At 38.3% G+C, this 25,815-nt stretch overlaps 1 protein-coding gene across 1 annotated transcript in view; it reads left to right on the top strand.

Moving 5' to 3' along the window:
- The first annotated feature begins 501 nt into the window (after positions 1–501).
- Ubr3 (Ubr3 ubiquitin ligase) overlaps positions 502–25,815 on the top strand; it is a 128,588-nt gene continuing 103,274 nt past the window's right edge. The window contains exon 1 of the mRNA XM_073974035.1: positions 502–2,453. Within this exon, the coding sequence (XP_073830136.1) occupies positions 1,508–2,453 (946 nt within the window). The 5' untranslated portion in view covers positions 502–1,507. The remainder of the gene's footprint in view (positions 2,454–25,815) is intronic.

Below are 25,815 nucleotides of genomic sequence, written 5' to 3'. Positions count from 1 at the left end.
AAACGTCAATTGCTATGAAAGACAAATTGTGTCTTCGTTCGTGAAATCGACGAACGAATGGGCAAAAACTTTTTACAAAAACAGGCTGTTATGCTTGGTTTACATTTACGAAATCCACTCGATTTCAACTGTCAAATCCATACGTTAAACGTCAAATGAAATCCAGATGAGATTTCATTTGACGTTTGAGCTATGGAATTGACAGTTGAAATCCAGTGGATTTCCTAAATGTAAACCAAGCATTAAGCTGAAAACACATCCAGCGTTTGAGTAAAGTTTTGTGTCATAAAGTTGAAACTTGGCAGCACTTTGTCTTTTATTATTCTATCAGAAACGACTCAAAACTTTAACCAAACGTTGGATGTGTTTTCAGCTTTATCGAGTTTTGCACACACACATCTCTCAACTTTAACACAATTCGTTCGGTTAACTGCCCACTAGATTCTCTACCAACCAAAAGTCGTCATTTCCACATCGCTCTTTTGTTATGCAAAGTCGATTAGACCCAAAGTAGATCTCCATAACCCTGATTTCAATTCGTTCTCGTTCGTTCAGTGGAATTTGATGAAATGCGATTTTTAAAACAATTCTTGCAAAAAGCCCTATAACAACATTTTTACAACAAATTACAGGCGTGTTAAGTGCTCGTTAAAACAACAAGCTTGCGTAGCCCATGAAAAGGTCATCAATGAAACGGCATAGAACTGAAAACGTGGTAAAGAATGTGAAGCAAATATCTAACGAGGAAAAAAATGAAAATCAGTTTTTAACACTAGCAACAACAAAAAAATACTAGTGAAGAAGAAGCAAAAAAGAGTAGCAAAAGAACCAAGAGCGAGCCAACAACAGCCAGCAAGAGCACGTATAAGCCAAAAAAAATTATTAGTGAAAAAAGAAGCAGAAAGCCCCAATAAAAGAAGAAGCAATGAAAAATTCTTGCAAATTTATTTAAATAAATTAAAAATTCAGGTCTTCTGCTAAGAGTGATGTTTAAAAGAAAACGTGAATTTATCGTAGTGAATAAAAGTTGTATCAATTAAGAATCTTTGATAGGTGGTGTTGAAGAAGTGTGTGTGTGCGACGAGAGTGTTATGTTGTGCTGCCCCCAAAGAGGAGCAAAGTTTGGCAAACAACAAAATTCAAGTAAAGAAAACTTATTCAAAGGAATTTCAACTACTAAAAAAACGACAACAACAATAAGATAATCAACATTGGAAGCCTAATAAATAAAAACCCAAAACCTGCCAATAGCCCCAAATTGACGTTAACGTTGTCCGTCACCTTCAATAACAACAACGGCAACGTCAGCGTCGCGTTGACTTTGGCAGCATCGGCATTTCTGATAGACGTCGTCACCAATAACAAACAACAACTGCAGCAGCGCAGTGTAATAGTGCAGTAATAACAACAATAACAACAACAATATCTTAAATAAGTGATAAACAAAAACAATTTTCTATTGTAAATTAGCCAAAATTTAAGCTTTCATCCACAACAAAACTTCAAAATGGATGAAGATGAAAATAATCTTCGTCGGGGAAACTCCATCACCAATACGAATGATCAAGGTGGTGCAGAAGTAGCCACCAACTCCGATTTGGATTTTGACGATGATGATGATTTACTTGACACCATTGAGGTGACAGTTACCACAGATGGGGCACCAATGCCTCGTGATGAGACCGATGAATTTGAAATTATAAATCTTACTTCACCTGCATCATTAGTTAATAATTTGGTAACATCCTTGGCAGCAGCGGCAGCAAATGCCACCGCCGCTGGGGACAGGCAAGTTCAGGCTACTCCCCTAACAACGGGAACAAGTGTGATTTTTAGTAATGCTCCAAATTATCGAACAAATCGCAATACTGCCACCGGAGGTCAGGGAACATCTGCGGTGGGTGGTGGTGCCACCATACGGTCGAATAGCAATCAGGATCATACGCTAAATTTAAGTGTGCCTTGGAATTATCAAAATAATGCAGCAGCCGGCGGAACAACAACAGCATCAACCGGTGTAACTGCATCCGCTTCGGGGGCTACTACAAATCCCCAATTTGAAGTTATGCATTGGTCAGGTGATTATGACACAATGAGTAATGATGATATGGATGAGGCAGCTGCAACTTCAGAAAGGGCAACAAATTTAAGTGCAAATGCCGATGGCAGTGGCATTGATGATTTTGGTTTAGGTTCAGCGGATAGTGATAGTGGTGCCGGTGGTGCTGTTCCGAGTTTCTTTTTTGACAGTTCATCATTTCGTTCACGCACCCGCAAAGAGGTGGCAGCTCTCATCAATGCCGAATGTTGTCGTGGTGGACCAACACCTGATTTGGATTATATTATGGATCGTTTTTTCAATCCCAGCACTCCAATTGATAATCCCGACAATATTTCATGGATTCGTTGGCTTATTGCTGGTGGTCGTACCATAAGGGAATTTGTTAAAATCGGTAAGTACCGGAAAATGATAAATGTTTTGTGTGTTTTTAAATGTTTATTGATAAGAGAATCAATAGTAGGAAACCCTCAATGATCTCTTTTGAAAGTTTTCTGGGACCAAAGGTTAGGTTAGGTTTAAGCAGTACGCCATTTGGAGACCTTTTGGTCTCTCTGAATCCAAATCGCCCCATATTGAAAATCGAAGTAGTAAAATCGAGATTTAACTTCAAGTTTAAATAAAGAAGGCGCAGTAAGGCTCAATATTTATTGGGCGATAGTGAATTAGGTCTGTACGATAACTTGCTAAGCAATAATTACTCAGCAAGTTCCAGCAACTTCTCTTAGTAAATTTAACTCTCTCAAGCTAGAAAAATTACAGAAAGTTATCGAATAACATTTTGTAAGAATTTGCAAAAAAGTCAGTTGTTTCCGAAAATGTATGAGAATAGTTTTAGTTTCTTTCGACATTTTAAAACAAAATGGAACAAAAACATAAATTTTAAAAATGCATTTTACTTATTTAAAGCAATAACCCAATCTACAAAGCTTTGAAAAGGTGCTTTGTGTTGTGCTGGCCAGTGCCGCATGCTGGGCAGATGTTTTGCACGGTGTGATCGATCTTTGCCCTATAAAATTTCAGGCGACTGAAGTATCCCGAGCATATTTGAGCCAATACTACTCTATTTTGTCGTGGCAGCTGACGCTCCTCAGCTGCGATAGATGACGAATGTACTCCGAGGACTTTATTCCCACTATATTTGCTTATGGCCTTAGCAACTGCGTCCGTGTGAATGCTATTTACATCTGCTTTATTTTCCTGTTGATCTTGGGGTTCTCTCCTGTATCGTTGGATCTCTTTCTCTAGAACGCGGATATCTTCCTTGATGTGCCTGGGAGTGTTGGGTCTACCCATCAGATGGTGATTGGGATGGGTCTCACGGTAACACCCGAGCAAGTACTGCAACGAAAGCATATCATTGTGTTGCTGTACTAAAAGATTCTTTGCCTCCTCATGTAGATGGCCCACTAAAGACATGAGGAGGTACCCTGTTGCTCTTCTCAGGGCGGCATTCTGACAAGTTTGAATATTATTCCATAGCGTATCACATAAACTCGCGGACCAAACTGGAGCAGCATAGCTCACCATAGACCGACCTATCGCGTTATATGTGGCCAACAAAGTTTCTTTATCTGTACCCCAAGTTTTGACGGATAGGGAGTTAGGACCTTGTTCGTACATCTCAAGTTGTCGCAGATAGGTGTGGCGTGCGTGGACGACGTGAAAATGCTGTCGAATGTTAAATCTAGAGTTTTGGAGCAGTTTGTGGTCGGAATTTTGCTACCATCCAGAGGTAGAAGAGGTAGAAGTTAAATATTTCCGGAGATATCACCCTTCTTGGGGAACTCCCAGTTTCACTCTACGGGGCTTGGACTTCACACATATAATTGATTATCCAACGTTCAGATTTGGCCGGAGGGTTGTCTGCTCAATGTCCTCAAACAGCGTGGAGTGCTTGACAGTATCAAAGGCTTTTGATAAGTCAAGCGCCACACTCACTGTTCTATCGCACGGCTTATCCTGGCTGAGTCCTTGACAAATATTTATGGAGATGGTGTGCAGCGCTGTTGTCGTTCTGTGCTGCTAATGGAATCCATGCTGATGATCGGCAACATGATATCTATTTCCGAGGCTGGTGAATAAAGCCTGAAAGGTCTTTGCTGCGGGCCACAAAGGCGAAATTGGTCACCTTTTTGGATCCTTGCCATGTGTCAATAGCCCATTTTTAAAACTTCAGGCAGATCTCTGCAGCCTTTTCCTGATGGGTGAAAGTGCGACGTTTAAGGGTGATGAAATTGGATGCCTGTGAAGTTATATTGGATATTATATTGGAAAAATTAATTTTTAGCAAAGGCGCAAACCATTCACAGGGTGACTCAGAGAAAACATATTTAACTAAAATTGGAGAACAAATTTGATCGCAAATTATAATTTATGGTCATAACCATTAAAATAACGGTAAAGTATAAACAATTCTGAACAAAATGAATGAAGGAGGCATAAATACGTGTTTAATATATATCAAAGAGCTGTATTGAAAAAGACACTGAACAGAACAGCCCATTGTGCCAAAACTATAAAATATGGGCGGACGAAACTTGGCTTAAATTAAAGGCCGCTTGAATAGCTATCAGCCCATATATAGGTTTTATCCGAAATCAATTTCAGAGATCTGCATTTTGCGATTTACCTTAGGGCCCACCTATGAAATATACATATGGCGAAAAACAAAAATCCTTTGCAATTCCATTTGAAAAAAATTAAAAAATTTTTTTGCGAGCACATCTACAATTTTTGGCTTAGAGTCTAAGAAAAAAATGCTGGTTTCAAATCTGTTCGCGTTCACAAAATTGGACGATGCGCGCAAAAGATATAGCGGTTTTTATTCTCATATAGAGAAAAAATATTTAAAAATATCTTATTTGTTGTTATGAGAAAATGTATGCATAAAACAGCATTCCACATCTATTGGTAGATGTTTAAATAGTTATTAAATTTATTATTATTTTCGCGGAAAATCAACAACTAATACAAAAAATTTGAAGAAAATCCAAATTATCCTGTCCCAGAGTTCGTACAAACCCTCAAAAAATAAATTTAAAATAATATGCGGAATCTAGACAATGCGTAGAAAAATATGATACCAAATTTATAGAGATTGGGTACATAAATTGCATATTATAGCAACAACAAAAGAGAAAAACTTATTGTTGGAAAATATTGTTGCAAATATATTTTTTGGTTTGATTCGAATAATTAGAAAAAATATTTGGGAGTTCTCCAACTATTTCGCTAAAATGCCATACAATAATTAATGTGTAATGCTAAAACTTCATCAACAAATATGGTTTACCATCGTGAAAGCTTATTTGCTTACTGTGATAACTTATAAGGATAGGAAATAAAGAGTAATATTGAAATTACAATCATTCAAAAAATGTGGATATTAAAAAGTCTATTATTCGCGAATTAGTTAAAATCTGTTGATGCGCATCCGTTTTTGGATACAGCGAATCAATCTCTTTTAATATCTATGCATATTTCGATGTTTCACTCAGCGGTCAAAGTGTGCCGCCAGTTGCATCACACAATACAAAAAACCTTAAAGTGGGTAAAAATCGCGCAATTTGCATACGATTTTGATGCGCATCTGGTTGCAGTAGCACCCATCAAAAATACGTCTATATAGACATATTTCAAACAGATTTTTCAAGAACCGCGGATGTGCCTCCACATTCTATTTTTGCTGAAAACCACATATTACTCGCGAATCTCTGTAATTTATGACACGTGTTTTCGCAAATATTATAATCGCGTATAAAGGATTCCATATTGGTAAAAAATTTTAAAGAAAATCGCGGTTTAGTACGCGGATTTGTCAAAATAAATTTTTGCTGATTTTCCTATTTTCAGGGTATCTATATCCGCGGTTTTAGTGGATGGATTCGATCGCGGAAGGTATCATTAGATCCGTCGCGTAAAAAAACTAAATTCACGCGGGGTACAAAGGAAATTGAATAGCACTTGTAAATTTTAAACGCAAAAAATAGGTTTTTTAAAGAAAATAACGCATCAAATATTGGCCTTTAGACTCCAATTACTAGGATGCTGTAAGGAGCACACTCATGAGATATGCATTAAACGACGTAAAATCACGAGTTTTATAATCCTATTGTGAGTTTTGAATATTATCTTGTTGCGCGTCCGAATTATTAAAACAATTCAAAAAACCCCGAAATTCCGGCTTCAAAATGTCAGCATCAATTTTAGGTGGATGCAGTATATATATCGAAAAATGATACACTAGTATCATATTGTCCATGAAGTATTCTTTGAGTCTTTCTTTGGGCATATGTCCATAAAATGTAAGGTTAAGACAAAAATCGGAAGGGAGCATAAAAAAACTTGTTGGCTTCAACCCATTTTTATCTATTTTTCTACATTGATGCCAATACAGCTTCCACGTAAATTAATTTTAATGGTCGACCTTATGGGATTCCTCCTAAAACACTTCATTTTAAAGAATGTATATCATACTATATAGAATATGTTAACAGTTCGCGAATTCTAAATCGGTGAAACTCGGATTCATCGATTGTAAAAAATTTTTGTTTTTCGCCATATACACTGTGCCAAAACTATAAAAGATGGGCGGACGAAACTTGGCTTAAATTAAAGGTCTCTTGAATAGCTATCAGCCAATATATAGATTTTATCCGAAATCAATTTCAGAGATCTGCATTTTTGCGATCTACCTTGGGCCCACCTCTGAAAAAGACACTAAACAGAACAGCCCATTGTGAAAAAACTATAAAAGATGGGCGGACGAAACTTGGCTTAAATTAAAGGCCGCTCGAATAGCTATCAGCCCATATATAGGTTTTATCCGAAATCAATTTCAGAGATCTGCATTTTGCGATTTACCTTGGGCCCACCTCTGAAATATACACTTGACATAATAGCCCACTGTGCCAAAACTATAAAAGATGGGCGGACGAAACTTGGCTTAAATTAAAGGCCTCTTGAATAGCTATCAGCCAATATATAGATTTTATCCGAAATCAATTTCAGAGATCTGCATTTTTGCGATCTACCTTGGGCCCACCTATGAAAAAGACACTAAACAGAACAGCCCATTGTGCCAAAACTACAAAAGATGGGCGGACGAAACTTGGCTTAAATTAAAGGCCTCTTGAATAGCTATCAGCCCATGTATAGATTTTATCCGAAATCAATTTCAGAGATCTGCATTTTGCGATCTACCTTGGGCCCACCTATGAAATATATACTGAACATAATAGCCCACTGTGCCAAAACTATAAAAGATGGGCGGACGAAACTTGGCTTAAATTAAAGGCCTCTTGAATAGCTATCAGCCCATATATAGGTTTTATCCGAAATCAATTTCAGAGATCTGCATTTTTGCGATCTACCTTGGGCCCACCTATGAAATATACACTTGACATAATAGCCAACTGTGCCAAAACTATAAAAGATGGGCGGACGAAACTTGGCTTAAATTAAAGGCCTCTTGAATAGCTATCAGCCCATATATAGGTTTTATCCGAAATCAATTTCAGAGATCTGCATTTTTGCGATCTACCTTGGGCCCACCTATGAAAAAGACACTAAACAGAACAGCCCATTGTGCAACAACTATAAAAGATGGGCGGACGAAACTTGGCTTAAATTAAAGGCCTCTTGAATAGCTATCAGCCCATGTATAGATTTTATCCGAAATCAATTTCAGAGATCTGCATTTTGCGATCTACCTTGGGCTCACCTATGAAATATATACTGAACATAATAGCCCACTGTGCCAAAACTATAAAAGATGGGCGGACGAAACTTGGCTTAAATTAAAGGCCGCTTGAATAGCTATCAGCCCATATATAGGTTTTATCCGAAATCAATTTCAGAGATCTGCATTTTGCGATTTACCTTGGGCCCACCTCTGAAATATACACTTGACATAATAGCCCACTGTGCCAAAACTATAAAAGATGGGCGGACGAAACTTGGCTTAAATTAAAGGCCTCTTGAATAGCTATCAGCCAATATATAGATTTTATCCGAAATCAATTTCAGAGATCTGCATTTTTGCGATCTACCTTGGGCCCACCTATGAAAAAGACACTAAACAGAACAGCCCATTGTGCCAAAACTACAAAAGATGGGCGGACGAAACTTGGCTTAAATTAAAGGCCTCTTGAATAGCTATCAGCCCATGTATAGATTTTATCCGAAATCAATTTCAGAGATCTGCATTTTGCGATCTACCTTGGGCCCACCTATGAAATATATACTGAACATAATAGCCCACTGTGCCAAAACTATAAAAGATGGGCGGACGAAACTTGGCTTAAATTAAAGGCCTCTTGAATAGCTATCAGCCCATATATAGGTTTTATCCGAAATCAATTTCAGAGATCTGCATTTTTGCGATCTACCTTGGGCCCACCTATGAAATATACACTTGACATAATAGCCAACTGTGCCAAAACTATAAAAGATGGGCGGACGAAACTTGGCTTAAATTAAAGGCCAGCTATCAGCCCATATATAGGTTTTATCCGAAATCAATTTCAGAGATCTGCATTTTTGCGATCTACCTTGGGCCCACCTATGAAAAAGACACTAAACAGAACAGCCCATTGTGCAACAACTATAAAAGATGGGCGGACGAAACTTGGCTTAAATTAAAGGCCTCTTGAATAGCTATCAGCCCATGTATAGATTTTATCCGAAATCAATTTCAGAGATCTGCATTTTGCGATCTACCTTGGGCTCACCTATGAAATATATACTGAACATAATAGCCCACTGTGCCAAAACTATAAAAGATGGGCGGACGAAACTTGGCTTAAATTAAAGGCCGCTTGAATAGCTATCAGCCCATATATAGGTTTTATCCGAAATCAATTTCAGAGATCTGCATTTTGCGATTTACCTTGGGCCCACCTCTGAAATATACACTTGACATAATAGCCCACTGTGCCAAAACTATAAAAGATGGGCGGACGAAACTTGGCTTAAATTAAAGGCCTCTTGAATAGCTATCAGCCAATATATAGATTTTATCCGAAATCAATTTCAGAGATCTGCATTTTTGCGATCTACCTTGGGCCCACCTATGAAAAAGACACTAAACAGAACAGCCCATTGTGCCAAAACTACAAAAGATGGGCGGACGAAACTTGGCTTAAATTAAAGGCCTCTTGAATAGCTATCAGCCCATGTATAGATTTTATCCGAAATCAATTTCAGAGATCTGCATTTTGCGATCTACCTTGGGCCCACCTATGAAATATATACTGAACATAATAGCCCACTGTGCCAAAACTATAAAAGATGGGCGGACGAAACTTGGCTTAAATTAAAGGCCTCTTGAATAGCTATCAGCCCATATATAGGTTTTATCCGAAATCAATTTCAGAGATCTGCATTTTTGCGATCTACCTTGGGCCCACCTATGAAAAAGACACTAAACAGAACAGCCCATTGTGCAACAACTATAAAAGATGGGCGGACGAAACTTGGCTTAAATTAAAGGCCTCTTGAATAGCTATCAGCCCATGTATAGATTTTATCCGAAATCAATTTCAGAGATCTGCATTTTGCGATCTACCTTGGGCTCACCTATGAAATATATACTGAACATAATAGCCCACTGTGCCAAAACTATAAAAGATGGGCGGACGAAACTTGGCTTAAATTAAAGGTCTCTTGAATAGCTATCTTTTATAGTTTTGGCACAGTGGGCTATTATGTCAAGTGTATATTTCAGAGGTGGGCCCAAGGTAAATCGCAAAATGCAGATCTCAGAAATTGATTTCGGATAAAACCTATATATGGGCTGATAGCCATTCAAGAGGCCTTTAAATTAAGCCAAGTTTCGTCCGCCCATCTTTTATAGTTTTGGCACAATGGGCTGTTCTGTTCAGTGTCTTTTTCAACACAGCTCTTTGATATACAGATATGGCCAAAATAATAAGTACAAACATAAGTATGCATATTTTTCGTTCAATTCAGAAAATGTATTCACTGTAAGACAATGTTCAGTTTAAATTTAAGCTTTGCAACATAAATGACACTTAAAAAATAAATTTTGCGTAGATCTTCAAGATAAACAAACTTCTAAATGCGATATTGAGAAAAAAAGTCATAAAAATTGATGGACAAAATAATAAGTACATTTTGGAAATCATTAATTAATATTAGTATATTCAATTGTTTTAGGATAGATTGTAATTTAGGATGTTTATATTATTAATATTTGTTGCTTCCACCTTTATTTTGACCTACTTTTTGTATTCTTTTTGGCATATTGCTTAGAAGTTTGCTGTAATTTTCAAAAGTTATTTAATACCAAACTTTTTGAATAAAATTCCAAATTTGATGTTTATTTTGGAACGATTGTGTACCAATGCGCTATTTTAAGTGTCCGCAAAGGTTTACTATTGCATTCATATCCGATTACTGCATAGGCGAGTCAAGTTACTTCATTATATTGTCCTGGAACCCATCCTTAACATATAGGGATGCATTTTTTGGACCGTAGTTCTGTTGAAAAATCCATATAAAAAACAAATTTTCTTCTGTTAGTAGCAACAATGTGTTGACCAATATGTTTTTGTATTGGAAATGGGTCCCAGCATCTGTAATGTGATAGATTGGATAAAGACCATACCAGGAAAAAATAATCAGTCTCACACCATTAGGTGGCTACCTCCGTGTTTAATTGGATTTTTGTAACTATTGTATGAAATTCCTCTCCCTTGAGATTGAAATTCATCTTGCCGTAATTGTTACCGAATAAACTTATTTTATTCATATTTATTTCAATGCTCTAGAGAAAATTTCGCCAATTTTGTCCATGTAAGTTTTTCCCGGCCGACCCATATCATTGTTAGCTAAGGAAGACCTCGTCAACAAAAATTTTTTCCGAAACATTTGAACGCCTTTTGTTAATTATTCTGGTAATTTGGTAGCCCCTAGTATTCTCCGAGCTATTCGGGTGAATATAACATTACCTATGCCAACAGTACTTACCCAAGATGAGTTTAATAGGTCTCTAAAGCGAGAGCAAAAATGGGTCTATCGACTGTTTATTGTTGCCTTTTTAGGCCTACACCGTGTTTTTTCAGTTTCATTTTGGTTTCGATGTGTTTTAGAAAAAACCCACCGGCTTTTCCAGGGATTTGGCTATTATCGAAAATTTTTTCCCTCATTTCTTAATTTTTACGCCAATCTCCCCTCTCCAGTGTAATAGTGCTCATTTCGTCCCATCCACTAATTAATTTTTAGTTCATTTTTGTCTAATATTATTAGCACAGCTAAATTACTAACCAACCTTTATTAAAATTTACTTGGTTATTGGTAAATAATAAAAAATCCAAAATGTACTTATTTTTTTGGCCAACAAAATTTTGAACTTTTAGAAAAAAGTGGCACAAAAACAAAATATTACCAATTTTTTGCGTTTTTATGCTTGTTGCATCATTTATTACGAATAGAAGTTTCGAAATGTAAAGCAGTTCACATCGTTTTTGAGAAAAAACTGATTGTGGAGCACACAATCAAATATAAACTATGATGTACTTATTATTTTGGCCATATGTGTATTTTAAACACGTATTTATGCCTCCTTCATTCATTTTGTTCAGAATTGTTTATACTTTCCGTTATTTTAATAGTTATGACCATAAATTATAATTTGCGATTCAATTTGTTCTCCAATTTTAGTTAAATATGTTTTCTCTGAGTCACCCTGTGAATGGTTTGCGCCTTTGCTAAAAATTAATTTTTCCAATATAATTTCCAATATAACTTCACAGGCATTGAAATTGGGCGGTCTGCTGATGGAGAAAATTATAGGGAGAGAGCCTGATCCAAGAGAAACGACGGGTGGCGAACTGTGACACTCCCCACTAATTCTGGCCGGGCGTCCTCATTGACCATGCAAAACGCAGAGCTATCAATCTGTTCAATCAGTACTGGTACAGACCAGACGGTTATCATCTCTAAAAAGCCGGTTAATGTTGTGTCTGTAGCCTGGATTGGGTGCCACCGTGGTGCAATGGTATGCACGCCCGCCTTGCACGCAGAAGGTCGGGGTTCGATTCCCCGGCCAAGCAACATCAAACATTTTTCAACGGTGGCAAAATACCCCTCAGCAATGTTGGCGACATTTCCTGAGTATTTCAGCCTTGAAAAACTTCTCCATAAGTGGTGTCTTAAGACACGCCGTTCGGACTCGGCGATAAACAGTAGGTCCCATATCATTGAGCTAAATATGAATCGGGGTGCACTCATTGATATGAGAGAAGTCTCCCTTGTCCCGTATGGGATGTTGTGGAACAATGTTTTTTTTTTGTAGCCTGGAATACAGCTATTTATAGGCGGGATGTATACTTTCAGCAACACTACCTCGGTAGGTCCACACCTGACTGCTACCCCCATACATTCCATGTACGGGCCAAAGCGATCGTGTTTTGTGTTTTGTGTCGTGCGGGCCTATGCCGCATACTGGGCAGATGTCTTGCACTGCGCAGTCGATTTCCGCCCAATAAGAATTTAGGCGACTGCAATATCCCGAGCGTAGTTTAGCCAAAACTACTCTTAGTTTGTCGTGGCAGCAGACGCTCCTCAACTGCGATAGATGGGGGATGTATTTCGAGGACTTTATTCACACTATATTTTATCTCTCCTATATTTTTGGACCTCCCTCTCTAGAGCCAATGTGTTCTTCTTTGGCACGGCGGTGCCGAAGTTTTTCGACAATTTACACACATATGACCCGAATGCATAGCAAGAGCGTACGAAAGAATGATAATGTTTTGATTCGTTTTTGTTTTGTTGCTTGCGTGGATGAAAACACACTAACACAGTCAAAGGTTGCCAATAGTTTGACTACATTCACAGTTTGGTCTGTTCTCTTCTTGGTCACGCATGCTCTAGAGCAGCGACGACCACAGAAATACAACCAAAGCGAAAACATGTATGAACGTATGAGTGAAAAAAGCAACAACCACATTATGTTTTTGTTTGTTTTCATTCATTTACACTGTACGTGAGAGAGAGAAGCAAATGCAAAAACAACTCAGTGGGCGCCCTCACTATACGATCTAAGCAAAGAAGCTCGTCCCTGCTCTAGAGCATGAATATCCTTCCTGATATGCCTAAATGTGTCGGGCCTAGCCGGCAGATGGTGATTGGGATGGCTCTCACGGTAACACCTAAGCAAGTACTGCAACGAAAGCATCTCATTGTGTTGCTTTACTGGAAGAATCTTTGCCTTCTCATGTAGATGGTTCACTCAAGACTTGAGGGGGCACCCTGTTGCTGTTCTCGGGCTGGCATTCTGGCAGGTTTGAAACTTTTTCCAATTCCTATCATATAACCCCGGGGAACAAACTGGCGCCGCATAGCTTACCACAGACCGACCTATCGCGTTATATGTGGTCAACAAGGTTTCTTTATCTGCACCCCAATTACTGCCGGCTAGGGACTTGAGGACCTTGTTCCTACTTTTTAGTTTGTAAGAGGTAGCTGTGGCATGTGAGGACGACGTGAATGTGCTGTCGAGTGTGACCCCTAAAATTTTGGCGCAGTTTGTGGTCGGAATTCTGCTACCATCGACCCTCATATTCTGCATATTCCTCGCGTGGAAAAGGTGGTATGATCGGCTAAATAGGAGTTCAGTCTCTCACAGATGTCATCACGATAGGTACCTGACGCCAGGATCGTACAACCATCAGCATACGTTACGATCTCAATGCCGTCTGGAGGGGGCGGAATACAGGAAAGGTAGAGGTTAAACAGTTCCGGAGATATCAGCCCTCCTTGGGGAACTCCTTGTTTCACTCTACGAGGCTTGGATTTCTTGTTACTGAATTCCACGTACGACTGGCGTCCACACATATAATTGACTATCCAACGTTTCAAGCTTGGCCGAAGGGTTGTCTGCTCGATGTCCTCAAACAGCGTGGAGTGCCAGACTGTATCAAAGGTTTTTGATAAGTCAAGCGCCACCATCACTGTTCTATCGCACGGCCGTCTCTGGTTGAGTCCTTGACAAATATATGTGGTAATGGCGTGCAGCGCAGTTGTCGTGCTGTGCTGCTTACGGAAGCCATGCTGATGATCGGCAACTTGATATATATTTCTGATACTGGGGAGGAATAAGGCCTCAAGGGTCTTTGCTACGGGCGACAAGTGGGAAATCGGCCTCTTGCTGGTATCCTTGCCGGGCTTCCGTAGTGAGACCACCCTGCCTATTTTCCAGACGTCGGGAATAATGAGGGTGGATAGCGACATGTTAAGAATTTTAGTGAGATACTCCACTCCCGGCTCATCCAGCTGCTTCAGTATTACCATGGAGATTCCATCAGGGTCCAACGCTTTGGATGATTTAGCATTCCTGATGGCATTGGCAACATCATCCATTGTAAACTGTGGTGATTACTCCTCGGCAGGAAGAGATCTGATGCGACGTAATACTCTTCTCTTCGCCATGTCACTCTCGGGGTGCTCGACAAACTGTCGATTGAAATAACTTGCACACCTCTTCGGGTCAGTCAACGTAACGTCGCCAAACGGGGTTAGAGAGTGACTTAACCCTTGAAATTTGGAATGTGTTACGGTGCACCGCGTTGGTTAGTCTAGAAAGAACTGTGCCAAATCATTTCGAAATCGGTTCAGATTTGGATATAGCTCCCATATATATTTTCGACCGATTTGAGGTATTTGATGCACGAAACACGCTATATATGTCAAATGAAATTTGGACTTTGTGACGCAATTTGGTCTACAAATAAATGTGAAAAATTATATCCAAATATGTTCTGATTTGAATTTAGCTCCCATATATAATTTACATATTCACAGTGGTGTAGGGTATTATATAGTCGGTCTTTCCTTACTGCTGATGACTCACTGTGGACTGTGTTCACGCAGCATGCAGCAACATTGCCCCTGACGTAGTCCCACGGATGGACGAGTCCAGAAAAGGCCCTGAGATGCATCCACTACCGACATCTATTGCGGATGTGACAAATTGAGCAAAAACAAAATCGGTCCTGGATTTTCCATCCCTGCACGGGCCAAAAGAATCCGGAGCAGATATTCCGGGATATGCTGCTCCTAACACAGATACAAAACGATACAAATACAAGCATGTGTACATCCGATATCGAAGAACCCGTGCCGTGGTATTGATCTTTGACTCGTCATTGTTGTTGTTGTTGCATAGACACCTACGTATAAGCATAGGTTTGATGCTGGGTTGATGCAGTCGTTGGCCGAAACACTACGTTTTCGGGTCAATCCAGTGCGAAGGAACCCGCTGCCGTGGGATTGATCTTTGACTGTTCCGACAATGAGGACGTCCTATCCATTATCAATGCCACTGATTACAAAAGGTTTGAATATTCTTAATAGATTTCCTTCTCCTTATTCTGCCGGTCTCATGCCTCGGTTGAAAAAGGAGTAGGGATTGTCGCGGTATTTTTCAGGGTTTGCCAACCGTATTTCAACGGAGCTTCGTTGATACCTGGGTGAATCAAATCCTTGTCATGTGGTAAGGAGGCTATGCTGTGATTGACCTCAGTCTCTCCATTAATCAATACCTCATGGATATACGAACATTCACTAAAATTCCGAAAATAAACCTTCGGCTAATGTATGTGTGGATGACTTGATACCCTCAGTCTACAAATGGGCTATATCGGTCTACGTTACCGATTTTCGGTATTTTGAAGGTTTTAGCCTCATTATCACGCCGAAATGGATGAAATTTATTACTTAGTCTTCGTTGGGGGTATTAAACTTTCCCACAGAAATTTGCCGGTATAGGTCCACGCCTTCATATTGCTCCCATAGAACGGTACCACCCGATTTTCGGTATTTTGAAGGTTGTGGCCGAAATAATCCACCGAAATGGCTGAAAAGAAAAAAGAAAAACGAAGACTAAATCGTTTGTGGTATTGGACGTTCCATACAAAATTTGTCGGTATAGGTCCACGCCTTCATATATCCCCCATAGAACGTGCCTCCCGATTTTCGGTTTTTTAAGGGTGTGGCCTCAATGTTCCCCAGAAATTACTGAAATTGGTATTTAGTCTTCTTTGGGGGTATAAAACTTTTCCCCATAAACGTGTCGGTACAGGCCCATGCCTTAGTATAGCCCCCATATAACGGTACCACCCTATTTCCTGTATTTTGAAGGTTGTGGCTTCAATATTCCACCGAAATGGTCTTGGTCTTCTTTTGGGGTATTAAATGTTCCATATGAAATTTGTCGGTATAGGTCATACACACCTTCATATACCTCCCATTAAACGGTACCACCCGATTTTCGGTATTTTGAAGGTTTTAGCTTCATTATCACACCGAAATGCCTGAAATTTGGTATTTAGTCTTTGTTAGAGGTAAAGCCTTTCTGACTGAAATTCGTCGGTATGCGTCCACGCCTTCACATAGCCCCCATAGAACGGTACCACCCGATTTTCGTAATACTGAAGGTTGTGACGTCAATATCCCACCGAAAGGCTGAAATTTGTTATTTAGTCTCCCATGGGTTTATAAAATATTCCAGAAGAGAATTATCAGTATAGGTCCGCATGTTTCTATATCCCCTATAGAATCGTACCACTTGATTTTCGTTATTTTGAAGGTTTTACTGAAATGTCGGAAATTTGGTATTTAGTCTTCTTTGAATCTAAAAACTTTCTGTCAGGAATTTGAGGTATAGATCGACGTTTTGATATAGCTCCCATGGAATGGAACCTCCTGAATTTAAGTATTTTGAAGGTTAACCACATTGTTTTACCGAACTTGCTGAAATTGGGTATTTAGTCTTCTTCATAAACGAAAGGAAACTAATTGTCCCATTTAACTTTAATACAACTCGTGGTGGAGGGTATAACAAGTACGGACTGGCCGAATTTAAAGCTGTTCTTACTTGTTTTTGTTGAAAAATATTATGTGGTTTGTAGTCCTTCATTGATCGTTTTTTTTTTTTGAAAAATATTAAATTTTATTGAAATGGTGGACCAAACAAGACCAAATTAAAATTTTTGGCTTAAAAAAATTGACGTTCTCTGGTAATAAAACGGACAGCAAAATGTTTTTAAAAATAAAACCGATCGATAAAGGACTAGATTTTGATGTCTTGATAACTCCACTAAATAGTATGACAATTGGATCATTAGTTTTTGAATAAGAATTGGCACCGATTTCAAAATGTCATTTCGAGAAAAACTCGTTTTTAGTTTCTATGTTGCATACAAAACACAATAAATGTATCCCTCCCAAAGCTCATACCTCAGGCAATATTGTTCCGATCGACTTCAAAATGTTGCCAAATAATCTATACTATTTCTACTTCGAAATAAGTCTTGTGCCAGACTACGAAAATTTTCATGAAAATGTTTTGAGCTTACGGATAAGAAGGGAGAAAGGGAGGTCCTTCACCTCCGCTCTCTCCTAAAAGCTAAAAAATTTTCATGTGTTATTTTCAATGTCTGGCAGAAGAGCAAGGAAACAAATTTTTTTCGATTTTCTGAAATTTGCAAGGTAGGGGTCACCCTTAAAAATATATCTAAAAAAGATTTCAACAGAATATAAATCCCACAAAAAAACCGTCAAAAAGCCTCCTCCACATGCCGCCAGCAGCAGTCTTTAATTGCATTGTCCGAAACATAAAAAAAGCAAAAACAACAAAAAACATTTCTGGCCTCTGCATTTAGTTTTCCAAGTACATTCGCCGACTACGAGTATATTGATGCGTGTACGTAAGTACGTTCGACCAGCGATTTTCCCATTTGAAATGAAAACAAAACGAAAGAAATGCTGCAAAAACATTCCTAAAGAAGAGCGGCGAGCAAGCGGGCGTTATAACACGGCACATACTCGTAAATATTTCTAGTTTATCAATGAAAACATTGTTTTTGAATACTCTTTGTTGTTATTTTGCACTTGGCTTTTGGCCATAATTTCTAAGCCTAAAAAGCAGCAGCTGTTTTCTTAATTACTTATGTATATATGTGCGTGTCTGTCCACACAAAATCAACTGATAACAAACAAACAGAAAAATGCAATGCTAAACAAAATTACTCATAAATTGATAAAAGTTTTTATTTCAGAAAATTACGTTGCTAACTACACAAAATTTATCCCACTTATTAGCCCTGCTGTACTACCTCAGCTATGTAATATTGCATTGGCTGCAATTTTCACCACATACGATGACGTCAGCAGCATGCTTGTAAAAAATACAAAAAAAAAAAAAATCATTACACTATTATAATTATTAATTAAATGTCAATGGCCTTTTCAATGGGGGATTTGTAAAAAAAGAAATTGCATTGAAATTAAATACATAAAATGATGATTACTCCAATAAATTATGTACGAGGGTGGTTAGAAAAGGTATATTTTAAGAAATGGAACTTTCTTTAAATAAAGTAGTTGCATCTCAGGAGTTGTACTGGACTCGTCATTTGGTCCTCGGAAACGACCAGAGGGGTATAGTTCTGACTGAGCAGATTGATAGCTCTACATTTTGCATAGTCAATGATAACGCCCCTAACAGAATTAGCGGAGAGTTTCACAGTTCTCCAGACATAACCATTGTGTCACATGGTCATTTGTCAGACCATCACCTGGCAAACGACGTTTCTCTTGGGTCAGACTTTTTTCCCATATTTGTCTCGATCATCAGATTGCCGATTTCATCACCTCTGAGCGCCGCAGTTTCTTGGCCTAGTTGCAAAGTGTTCACTAATCAAGACTTCAGAAATTTGACCAACCCTTCTGATGTCCGGGTAGCAGAAAGGATGTTCCGAGACATCATCACTGCAGCAGCTACTCGCTATATATCTGCTGGTTGAACACCCGAAGTGAGACCAAATTTCTCAGCAGAGGAGAAGAGATGCGCAGGTTATTACAAGCGACAAGTTCTCGAGAACGCTTGGAGTGACAGGGCGTAGAGATATCGATATATTCCAGCCGAGGATGAGCCACCACAACGCTAAATCATCTAAAGCGTAGGGCCCTGATGAAATCTCCATGGGAATGTTGAAACAGCTGGATGTACCTTGAGGCGAGTTTCTCACTAAAGTTATAAACATGTCGCTAGCCACCCACATCGTTCCCGAAGACTGGGAAATGGGCAGCGTTGTTCCGCTACTGAATCCAATCAAGGATGCTAGCAAAGGTGAATCGTACAGGCCGATTTCGCTTTTGTCTTGAGTCGTTAGACCTCCTCAGCGTTGGAAATAATTATCCCGTTGCATGGGTTACGTAAGCAGCACAGCACGACAACAGCTCTGTACGCCACCTCCACACATATTCGTCGAGGACTCAACCAGAGCAAAGCGTGCGAGAGAACAGTGTTGGTGGCGCTCGACTTATTAAAAGCCTTTGATACTGCCTTTGATAGGACATAGAGCAGACTACCCTCCGGCCAAGTTTTAAACGTTGGATAATCAACTATATATGGCGAATAACAAAATTCCTTTACAATTCCATTTGAAAAAAATTAAAAAAATTTTTTGCGCGCACATCTACGATTTTTGGTATAGAAGTAAAGGAAAAAAATCCGGTTTCAAATCTGCTCGCGTTCACGAAATTGGCCAATGCGCGCAAAAGTTATAGCGGTTTTTATTCTCATATAAAGAAAAAATATTTAAAAATATATTTTTTGTTTTTATGAGAAAATGTATGCATAAATCGTTAACAGCATTCCATATCTATTCGTAGATGTTGAAATAGTTATTAAATTTATTATTATTTTCGCGGAAAATCAACAAATATTAAAAAAAATTTGAAGTACATCCAAATTATCCTGTCCCAGAATCCGTACAAACCCTCAAAAAATAAATTAAAGAATATATGCGGAATCTAGACAATGCGTAGAAAAATATGATACCAAATTTATAGAGATTGGGTACATAAATTGCATATTATAGCAACAACAAAAGAGAAAAAATTATTGTTGCAAATATTTTTTTGGTTTGATTCTAAAAATTAGAAAAAAATATTTGGGAGTTCTCCAACTATTTTGCTAAAATCCCATAGAATAATGAATGTATACTGTTAAAACTTCATCAAAAAATATGTTTTACCATCGCGAGAGTTTAACTGATTACTGTAGTAACTTATAAGGGTAGGAAATTAAGAGTAATATTGAAATTACAATCATTCAATTAATATTAAAATTAAAAAGCCCGTTATTCGCGAATTAGTTAAAGTCGGTTGATGCGCATCCGTTTCTGGATACAGCGAATCAATCTCTTTCAAAATTTATGCATATTTCGATGTTTCACTCAGGGGCCATTGTGTGCCGCCAGTTGCATCATACACTGCAAAAAACCTTAAAGTTGATAAAAGTCGCGCAATGTGCATACGATTTTGATGCGCATCCGGTTTCATCAGCGCCTATCAAAAATGCGTCAAAATATACCAATTTTAATTAGATTCTTCAAGAACCGCGGATGTGCCTCCACATTAAATTTTTTGTGAAAGACCCATATTACTCGCGTATCTCTTTTCTTTTATTATACGCGTTTTCGCAAATATTATAATCGCCAGTAAAGGATTCCATTTATGTAAAAAATTTTAAAGAAAATCGCGATTTAGTACGCAGATTTGTCAAAATATATTTTTGCTGATTTTCCGATTTTCAAGGTATCTATATCCGCGGTTTTAGTAAATGGATTCGATCGCGGAAGGCTTCATTAGAACCGTCGCGTAAAAAAACTAAATTCACGCGGGTTTCAAAGGAAATGGAATGACAGTTTTAAATTTTACACGCAAAAAATAGGTTTTGTATGAAAATTCACGCATCAAATTTTGGACTTTCGACTTCAATTACTAGGATGCTGTAAGGAGCACACTCATGAGATATGCATCAAACGACGTACAATCACGAGTTCTATAATCGTGTTAAGAGTTTGGAATATTATCTTCTTGCGCGTCGGGATTATTAAAAAAATTCAAAAAACCCCGAAATTCCGGCTTCAAAATGTCAGCATCAATTTTAAGTGGATGCAGTGGATATATCGAATAATCATACACTACAATCTTGTTGCCCATGGAGTATTCTGTGATTCTTTCGTTGGGGATAGGTCTATAAAATGTAAGGTTAAGCCAGAAATCGTATGGGAACATAAAAAAACTTTTTGGCTTCAACCCATTTTTACTCATTTTTCTACATTGATGCCAACACAGCTTCCACGAAAATTAATTTTAATGGTCGACATTATGGGATCCCTCCTAAAACACTTCATTTTAAAGAATTGTAGTCATACTTTATAGAATATGTTAACAGTTCGCGAATTCTGATAGGGTGAAACTCGGATTCATCGATTGCAAAACATTTTTGTTATTTACCATATGTGGACGCCAGACGTATGTGGAATTCGGGAACAAGAATCCCAAACCCCGTAATGTTAAACAGGGAGTTCCCCAAGGTGGGGTAATATCTCCGGAACTGTTTAACCTCTACCTCTCCTGTATTCCACCCTCTCCATAAGGCATTGAAATCGTAACATATGCGGATGATTGTACGATCTTGGCGCCAGGTACCATCCCTGATGTCATTTATGAAAGGCTGAACTCCTATATGACGGATCTTACCAACTTTTTCTACGCGAGGAATATGCAAATATCTGCCAATAAATTTGCGGGCACTCTTTTAACAGAGTTGAATGTCATGGTCGATGGTAGCAGAATTCCTATCATAAAGTACCCAAAATATTAGGGGTCACATCCGATAGCACGCCTGTGTAGTTCGCGCATGCCACAACTATCTGCGACATGCTGAAATGTAAATGTGAAATGTCCTCAAGTCCTTCGCCGGCAGCACCGGAGCGCAGAAACATTGTTGACCACATATAACGCGAAAGGTCGGTATGTGGTAAGCTATGCGACGCCAGTGTTGTCCGCGAATATAAGTACAACACGATGGAAAAATATTCAAACCTGTCAGAATGCCACACTAAGAACTGCAGCAGGGTGTCTGCTCATATCTTCAGTGGACCATCTGCATGAGGAGATAAAGATTCTTTCCGTAAACAACACAATGACGTGCTCTTGTTGCAATACTTGCTCGTGAGTTACCGTGAGAGTCGTGTCCTAATCAACAGGTATGTCAGGGCGTATCTTCATGATCCAGAAACAGAGGTCCAACGTAACTAAAGATAACCTCTAGATTAATAACCCTATCAAGAAGGTTTAAAAAGCACTCGCACAGTTGCTGTCGCAGATGCAATAAACAACTATTGTGTGAATGCGGTCCTCGGAGAACATCCCCTAATCTAGCAGCATCATCTGCCACGGCAAACCAGAGCAGTTATGGCTCAACTGTGCTCGAGATGGTGCAGCTGTCTAAATTCCTATAGGGCGAGCATCGATGACACCGTGCAAAGCATCTGCCCAACATGCGGCATAGGCCCGCCGTACACACTGCAACTCTTCAACTGTCCTGTCAACCCTACTCAACTAACTCCAGTTGATTTGTAATTACATCCCTTCGAATCACACGCAGAGAAGAGATATTGTAGGAGCAATCATATTCTAAGAGTAAAATAGTGTATTTTACAAATGTAAAAAGTATATTGTTGTTTCAACCATATATTTTGTGTTAGGAAACAAAATACCACAAATATATTGTTGCACCAACAATATATATTTTCAGCTTTTAAAATACAATATTTTGCTCTTAGAATATGATTGCTTTTACAATATCTCTTCTCTGGGTGCTACTACATTTCTTGTACTGGCGATAGACGCAGGGCCAGATTAAGCAGAAAAACTAACATGCAAACATCTAAAATACTGTTACAACAACAACATGTTTTAGAAGCGTCAAAGTTCGGTTCATCGAACGGATCAACCGATTTGGCTGTCGTAGTATTTCGCCCCAACTTAGATGAAGTTCGGAGATGTTTCACTTCCTCGATTATCTTTCCCCCACAAAAATTCAAAATTGTTCGCAAAAATAATACGCACGATAACTCTCGAACGGATCAAGTGATTTGGACCAAAATTTGGTACTCGTAATATTTTGACCAAACATAGATCAGCTTTGAATATAGACTATATCGGTCCACTTCCTCCGGAACATTCCCCCAAAATCTCTGTCTTATTAGGACGGAAAGTTTTTATGAACATTTTTAATTAATTGGATAGTTCTCACAATACGCATTAAAACAATAATATTTTGATAAGACAAGTTATACTTGGCTGAGGATATATTATCTCTGTTTAGTATAATTTTATACATAAATTCGCATTTATATCGTACAGCATTGGGAAGTGTCTACAAAAATAGGCGGAGTCCCTGAAGTTGTTTACAAATTTATTTTCACAAATATTACATTACATTGGCGAACAAATTCTTCAGATTACTTAGTTAATATTTATATGAGATATTCTGAGTTGCCAACAACGTTCGATGTTTAATCTCTAACCGGTTTATATCTATTCGTGCAGTGTTTGCAGCAAATTAGCAATCAAAAGTTCAACGCAAGCAAACACAAAATTATGTCATATTTCCAAATTTATAAATCGTGTTTAATGACGTCTAAACAAACAACAAAAAGGAATTTATATGAGTGCAGTGCACTGACGACAGATGAACGAACGAATGAAGCGGTAAATGGAGAGTGAAATAATAAGAATAATAGGAATATTTATCATTTTATATTAATCCGATACAATATTTAGCAACATATTTTATAATTATAAGTAGGTTTTTTGAGCAAAAAGTTTGTAACGCATCGAAATAATGGTCGTAGAGCCATACTTATATATACCAAAATGAATGTCTCGACGAGCTGAGTCGTTGTGTTTCCGTCCGTTTGTCCATTTAAACTTTGTAATCACGCTATAGTTCGGATCGTCACCAAATTCGTAACCAAAGTTTTATCCCAAAGCAAATATCTCAGGGTCTATTAGGGGTACACCAAAAGCAAAACCTGACAATAAGAGTAGAAAATATCACCTTTCTAACGATGTAAAGTAGGTTGTCGTAGGTGGTCAAACGACGAATATATCGCAATAGTCGCTAATGAAAACCAACCATCTTTACAATGATGCAAAGGTGGTAACTGAGATATCACATTAGCCGATAATACATCCCTTTTTCCATTTTTTAATCGCGAAATTTTTAAAGTTAGTGTGGGTCCCAGAGATATTGAAGCCTGTTGAGTTTGGTGATGGTCGGGTAATGTTCAGGGGTCGGAATGGGCAAAAAACTTTTATTCTCATGCGAATATCTCCGCTTCTGGTAAGAGTATTCAAAAAGGAAAACGCATCAATGGAAGAATATAATAGAAGAAGATAAGAAAAAGGCTATCAGCTACTCCAATTTTTAGTTTGTGAAATTTTATTTCTGTGGCGGATAATTCTGCTTCGGTTGGACATATTCCAAGGGGGCCATCTGAGCTTTAATTTAATACAAAATGTGGCATTGATGGTAAAGTACCAGCGTTGTTGCAAAAGACGCTATCCTACCCCAATTTTAATTTTAATGCAAATGCTTTTGATTCTATTTGGTGTATTTATTAAAACATGTAAAATGCTAATCAAGAAGACCAGCAATGCTTTCAATCAGTACCAAGGAGATTGTTGACAGTAGTCTAATATAAAATTGATTATAAATTATTTTGGTTCAGCTGGCCCGAAGCCAGGGTGGGTGATAACTTTAGTATCTCCCTGATATAAAAGTTTACCAGATAAAATATTATGCCCAGGGGTAGTGGTGGGTATCCCATAGCCGGCCCCGTCCCGACTAGAGCATTTGCTAACTTGTTTTTTCTCATTTTTTTTTTTAAATTTTCCAATAAAATTTTCTTTTATACAAGAGTGAAACATTTGTTATTTTACCAAAAAATAGAAAATTGCATTTTTATACCCTCCACCATAGTATGGAGGGTATATTAAGTTTGTTTTTCTGTTTGTAACACATCGAACTAATCATTTGCGGCCATATAAAGTATAAGGATAAAATTCTTGATAAGGATAAAATTCTAAGACGATATAGCCATGTCCGTCTGTCTGACCGTCTGTAATCACTCTAGCGTTCGCAATAATTGAGCTAAAACGCTATATTTTTGCACCCTAGCTTTTTTTTCATAGGCAGATCCAGTTCGAAGACTGGCTATATCGGAACACAGTTTTGGTATAGCCCCCATATAAAGGTACCTCCCGATTTTCGGTATTTTGTGGATTTTAACTACATTTTCTGACCGAATACTTAAAAGTTCACGTTTGGGATTCCCAGTGATCACAAAACATCTCCACCAAAAATCTTCAACATAGGTCCATGCTTTGGTATAGCCCCATATAACGGTACATCCCGATTTTCGGCATTTTGAAGATTTTAGCTACAATTTTTAATCGAACTAAGTGTAATTTGACATTTGACGTTCTCAGTCGTCACGAAACTTCTCCACCAAAAATTTTGTACGTAGGTCCATGCTTTGGTATAGCCCCCATATAACGGTACCTCCCGACTATCGGTATTTTAAGGATTTGTATTGTAATTTGGCATTTGAGTTTCTTAGTGATCACGAAACGTCTCCACCAAATATCGTCAACATAGGTCCATGTTTTGGTAATGCACCCATATATCGGTACCTCCCGGTTTTCGGTATTTTGAGAATTTTAGCTACAATTTTTAAACGAACTAGCTGCAAATTGACTTTTGAGGTTTTCAGTAGCCACGAAACTCGTCCACCAAAAATCGAACTATCTGTAATTTAACATTTGAAATTTCAGTGGTCACGAAACTTCTACACTAACCC

This window comes from Musca autumnalis, unplaced genomic scaffold (genome assembly GCF_047663935.1).
Source record: "Musca autumnalis isolate F117 unplaced genomic scaffold, ASM4766393v1 scaffold_3, whole genome shotgun sequence".
In the NCBI taxonomy this organism is placed as follows: domain Eukaryota; kingdom Metazoa; phylum Arthropoda; class Insecta; order Diptera; family Muscidae; genus Musca; species Musca autumnalis.
Note: the sequence above shows the minus strand (reverse complement) of the source record. Positions and strands in the feature narration are given on the sequence as shown.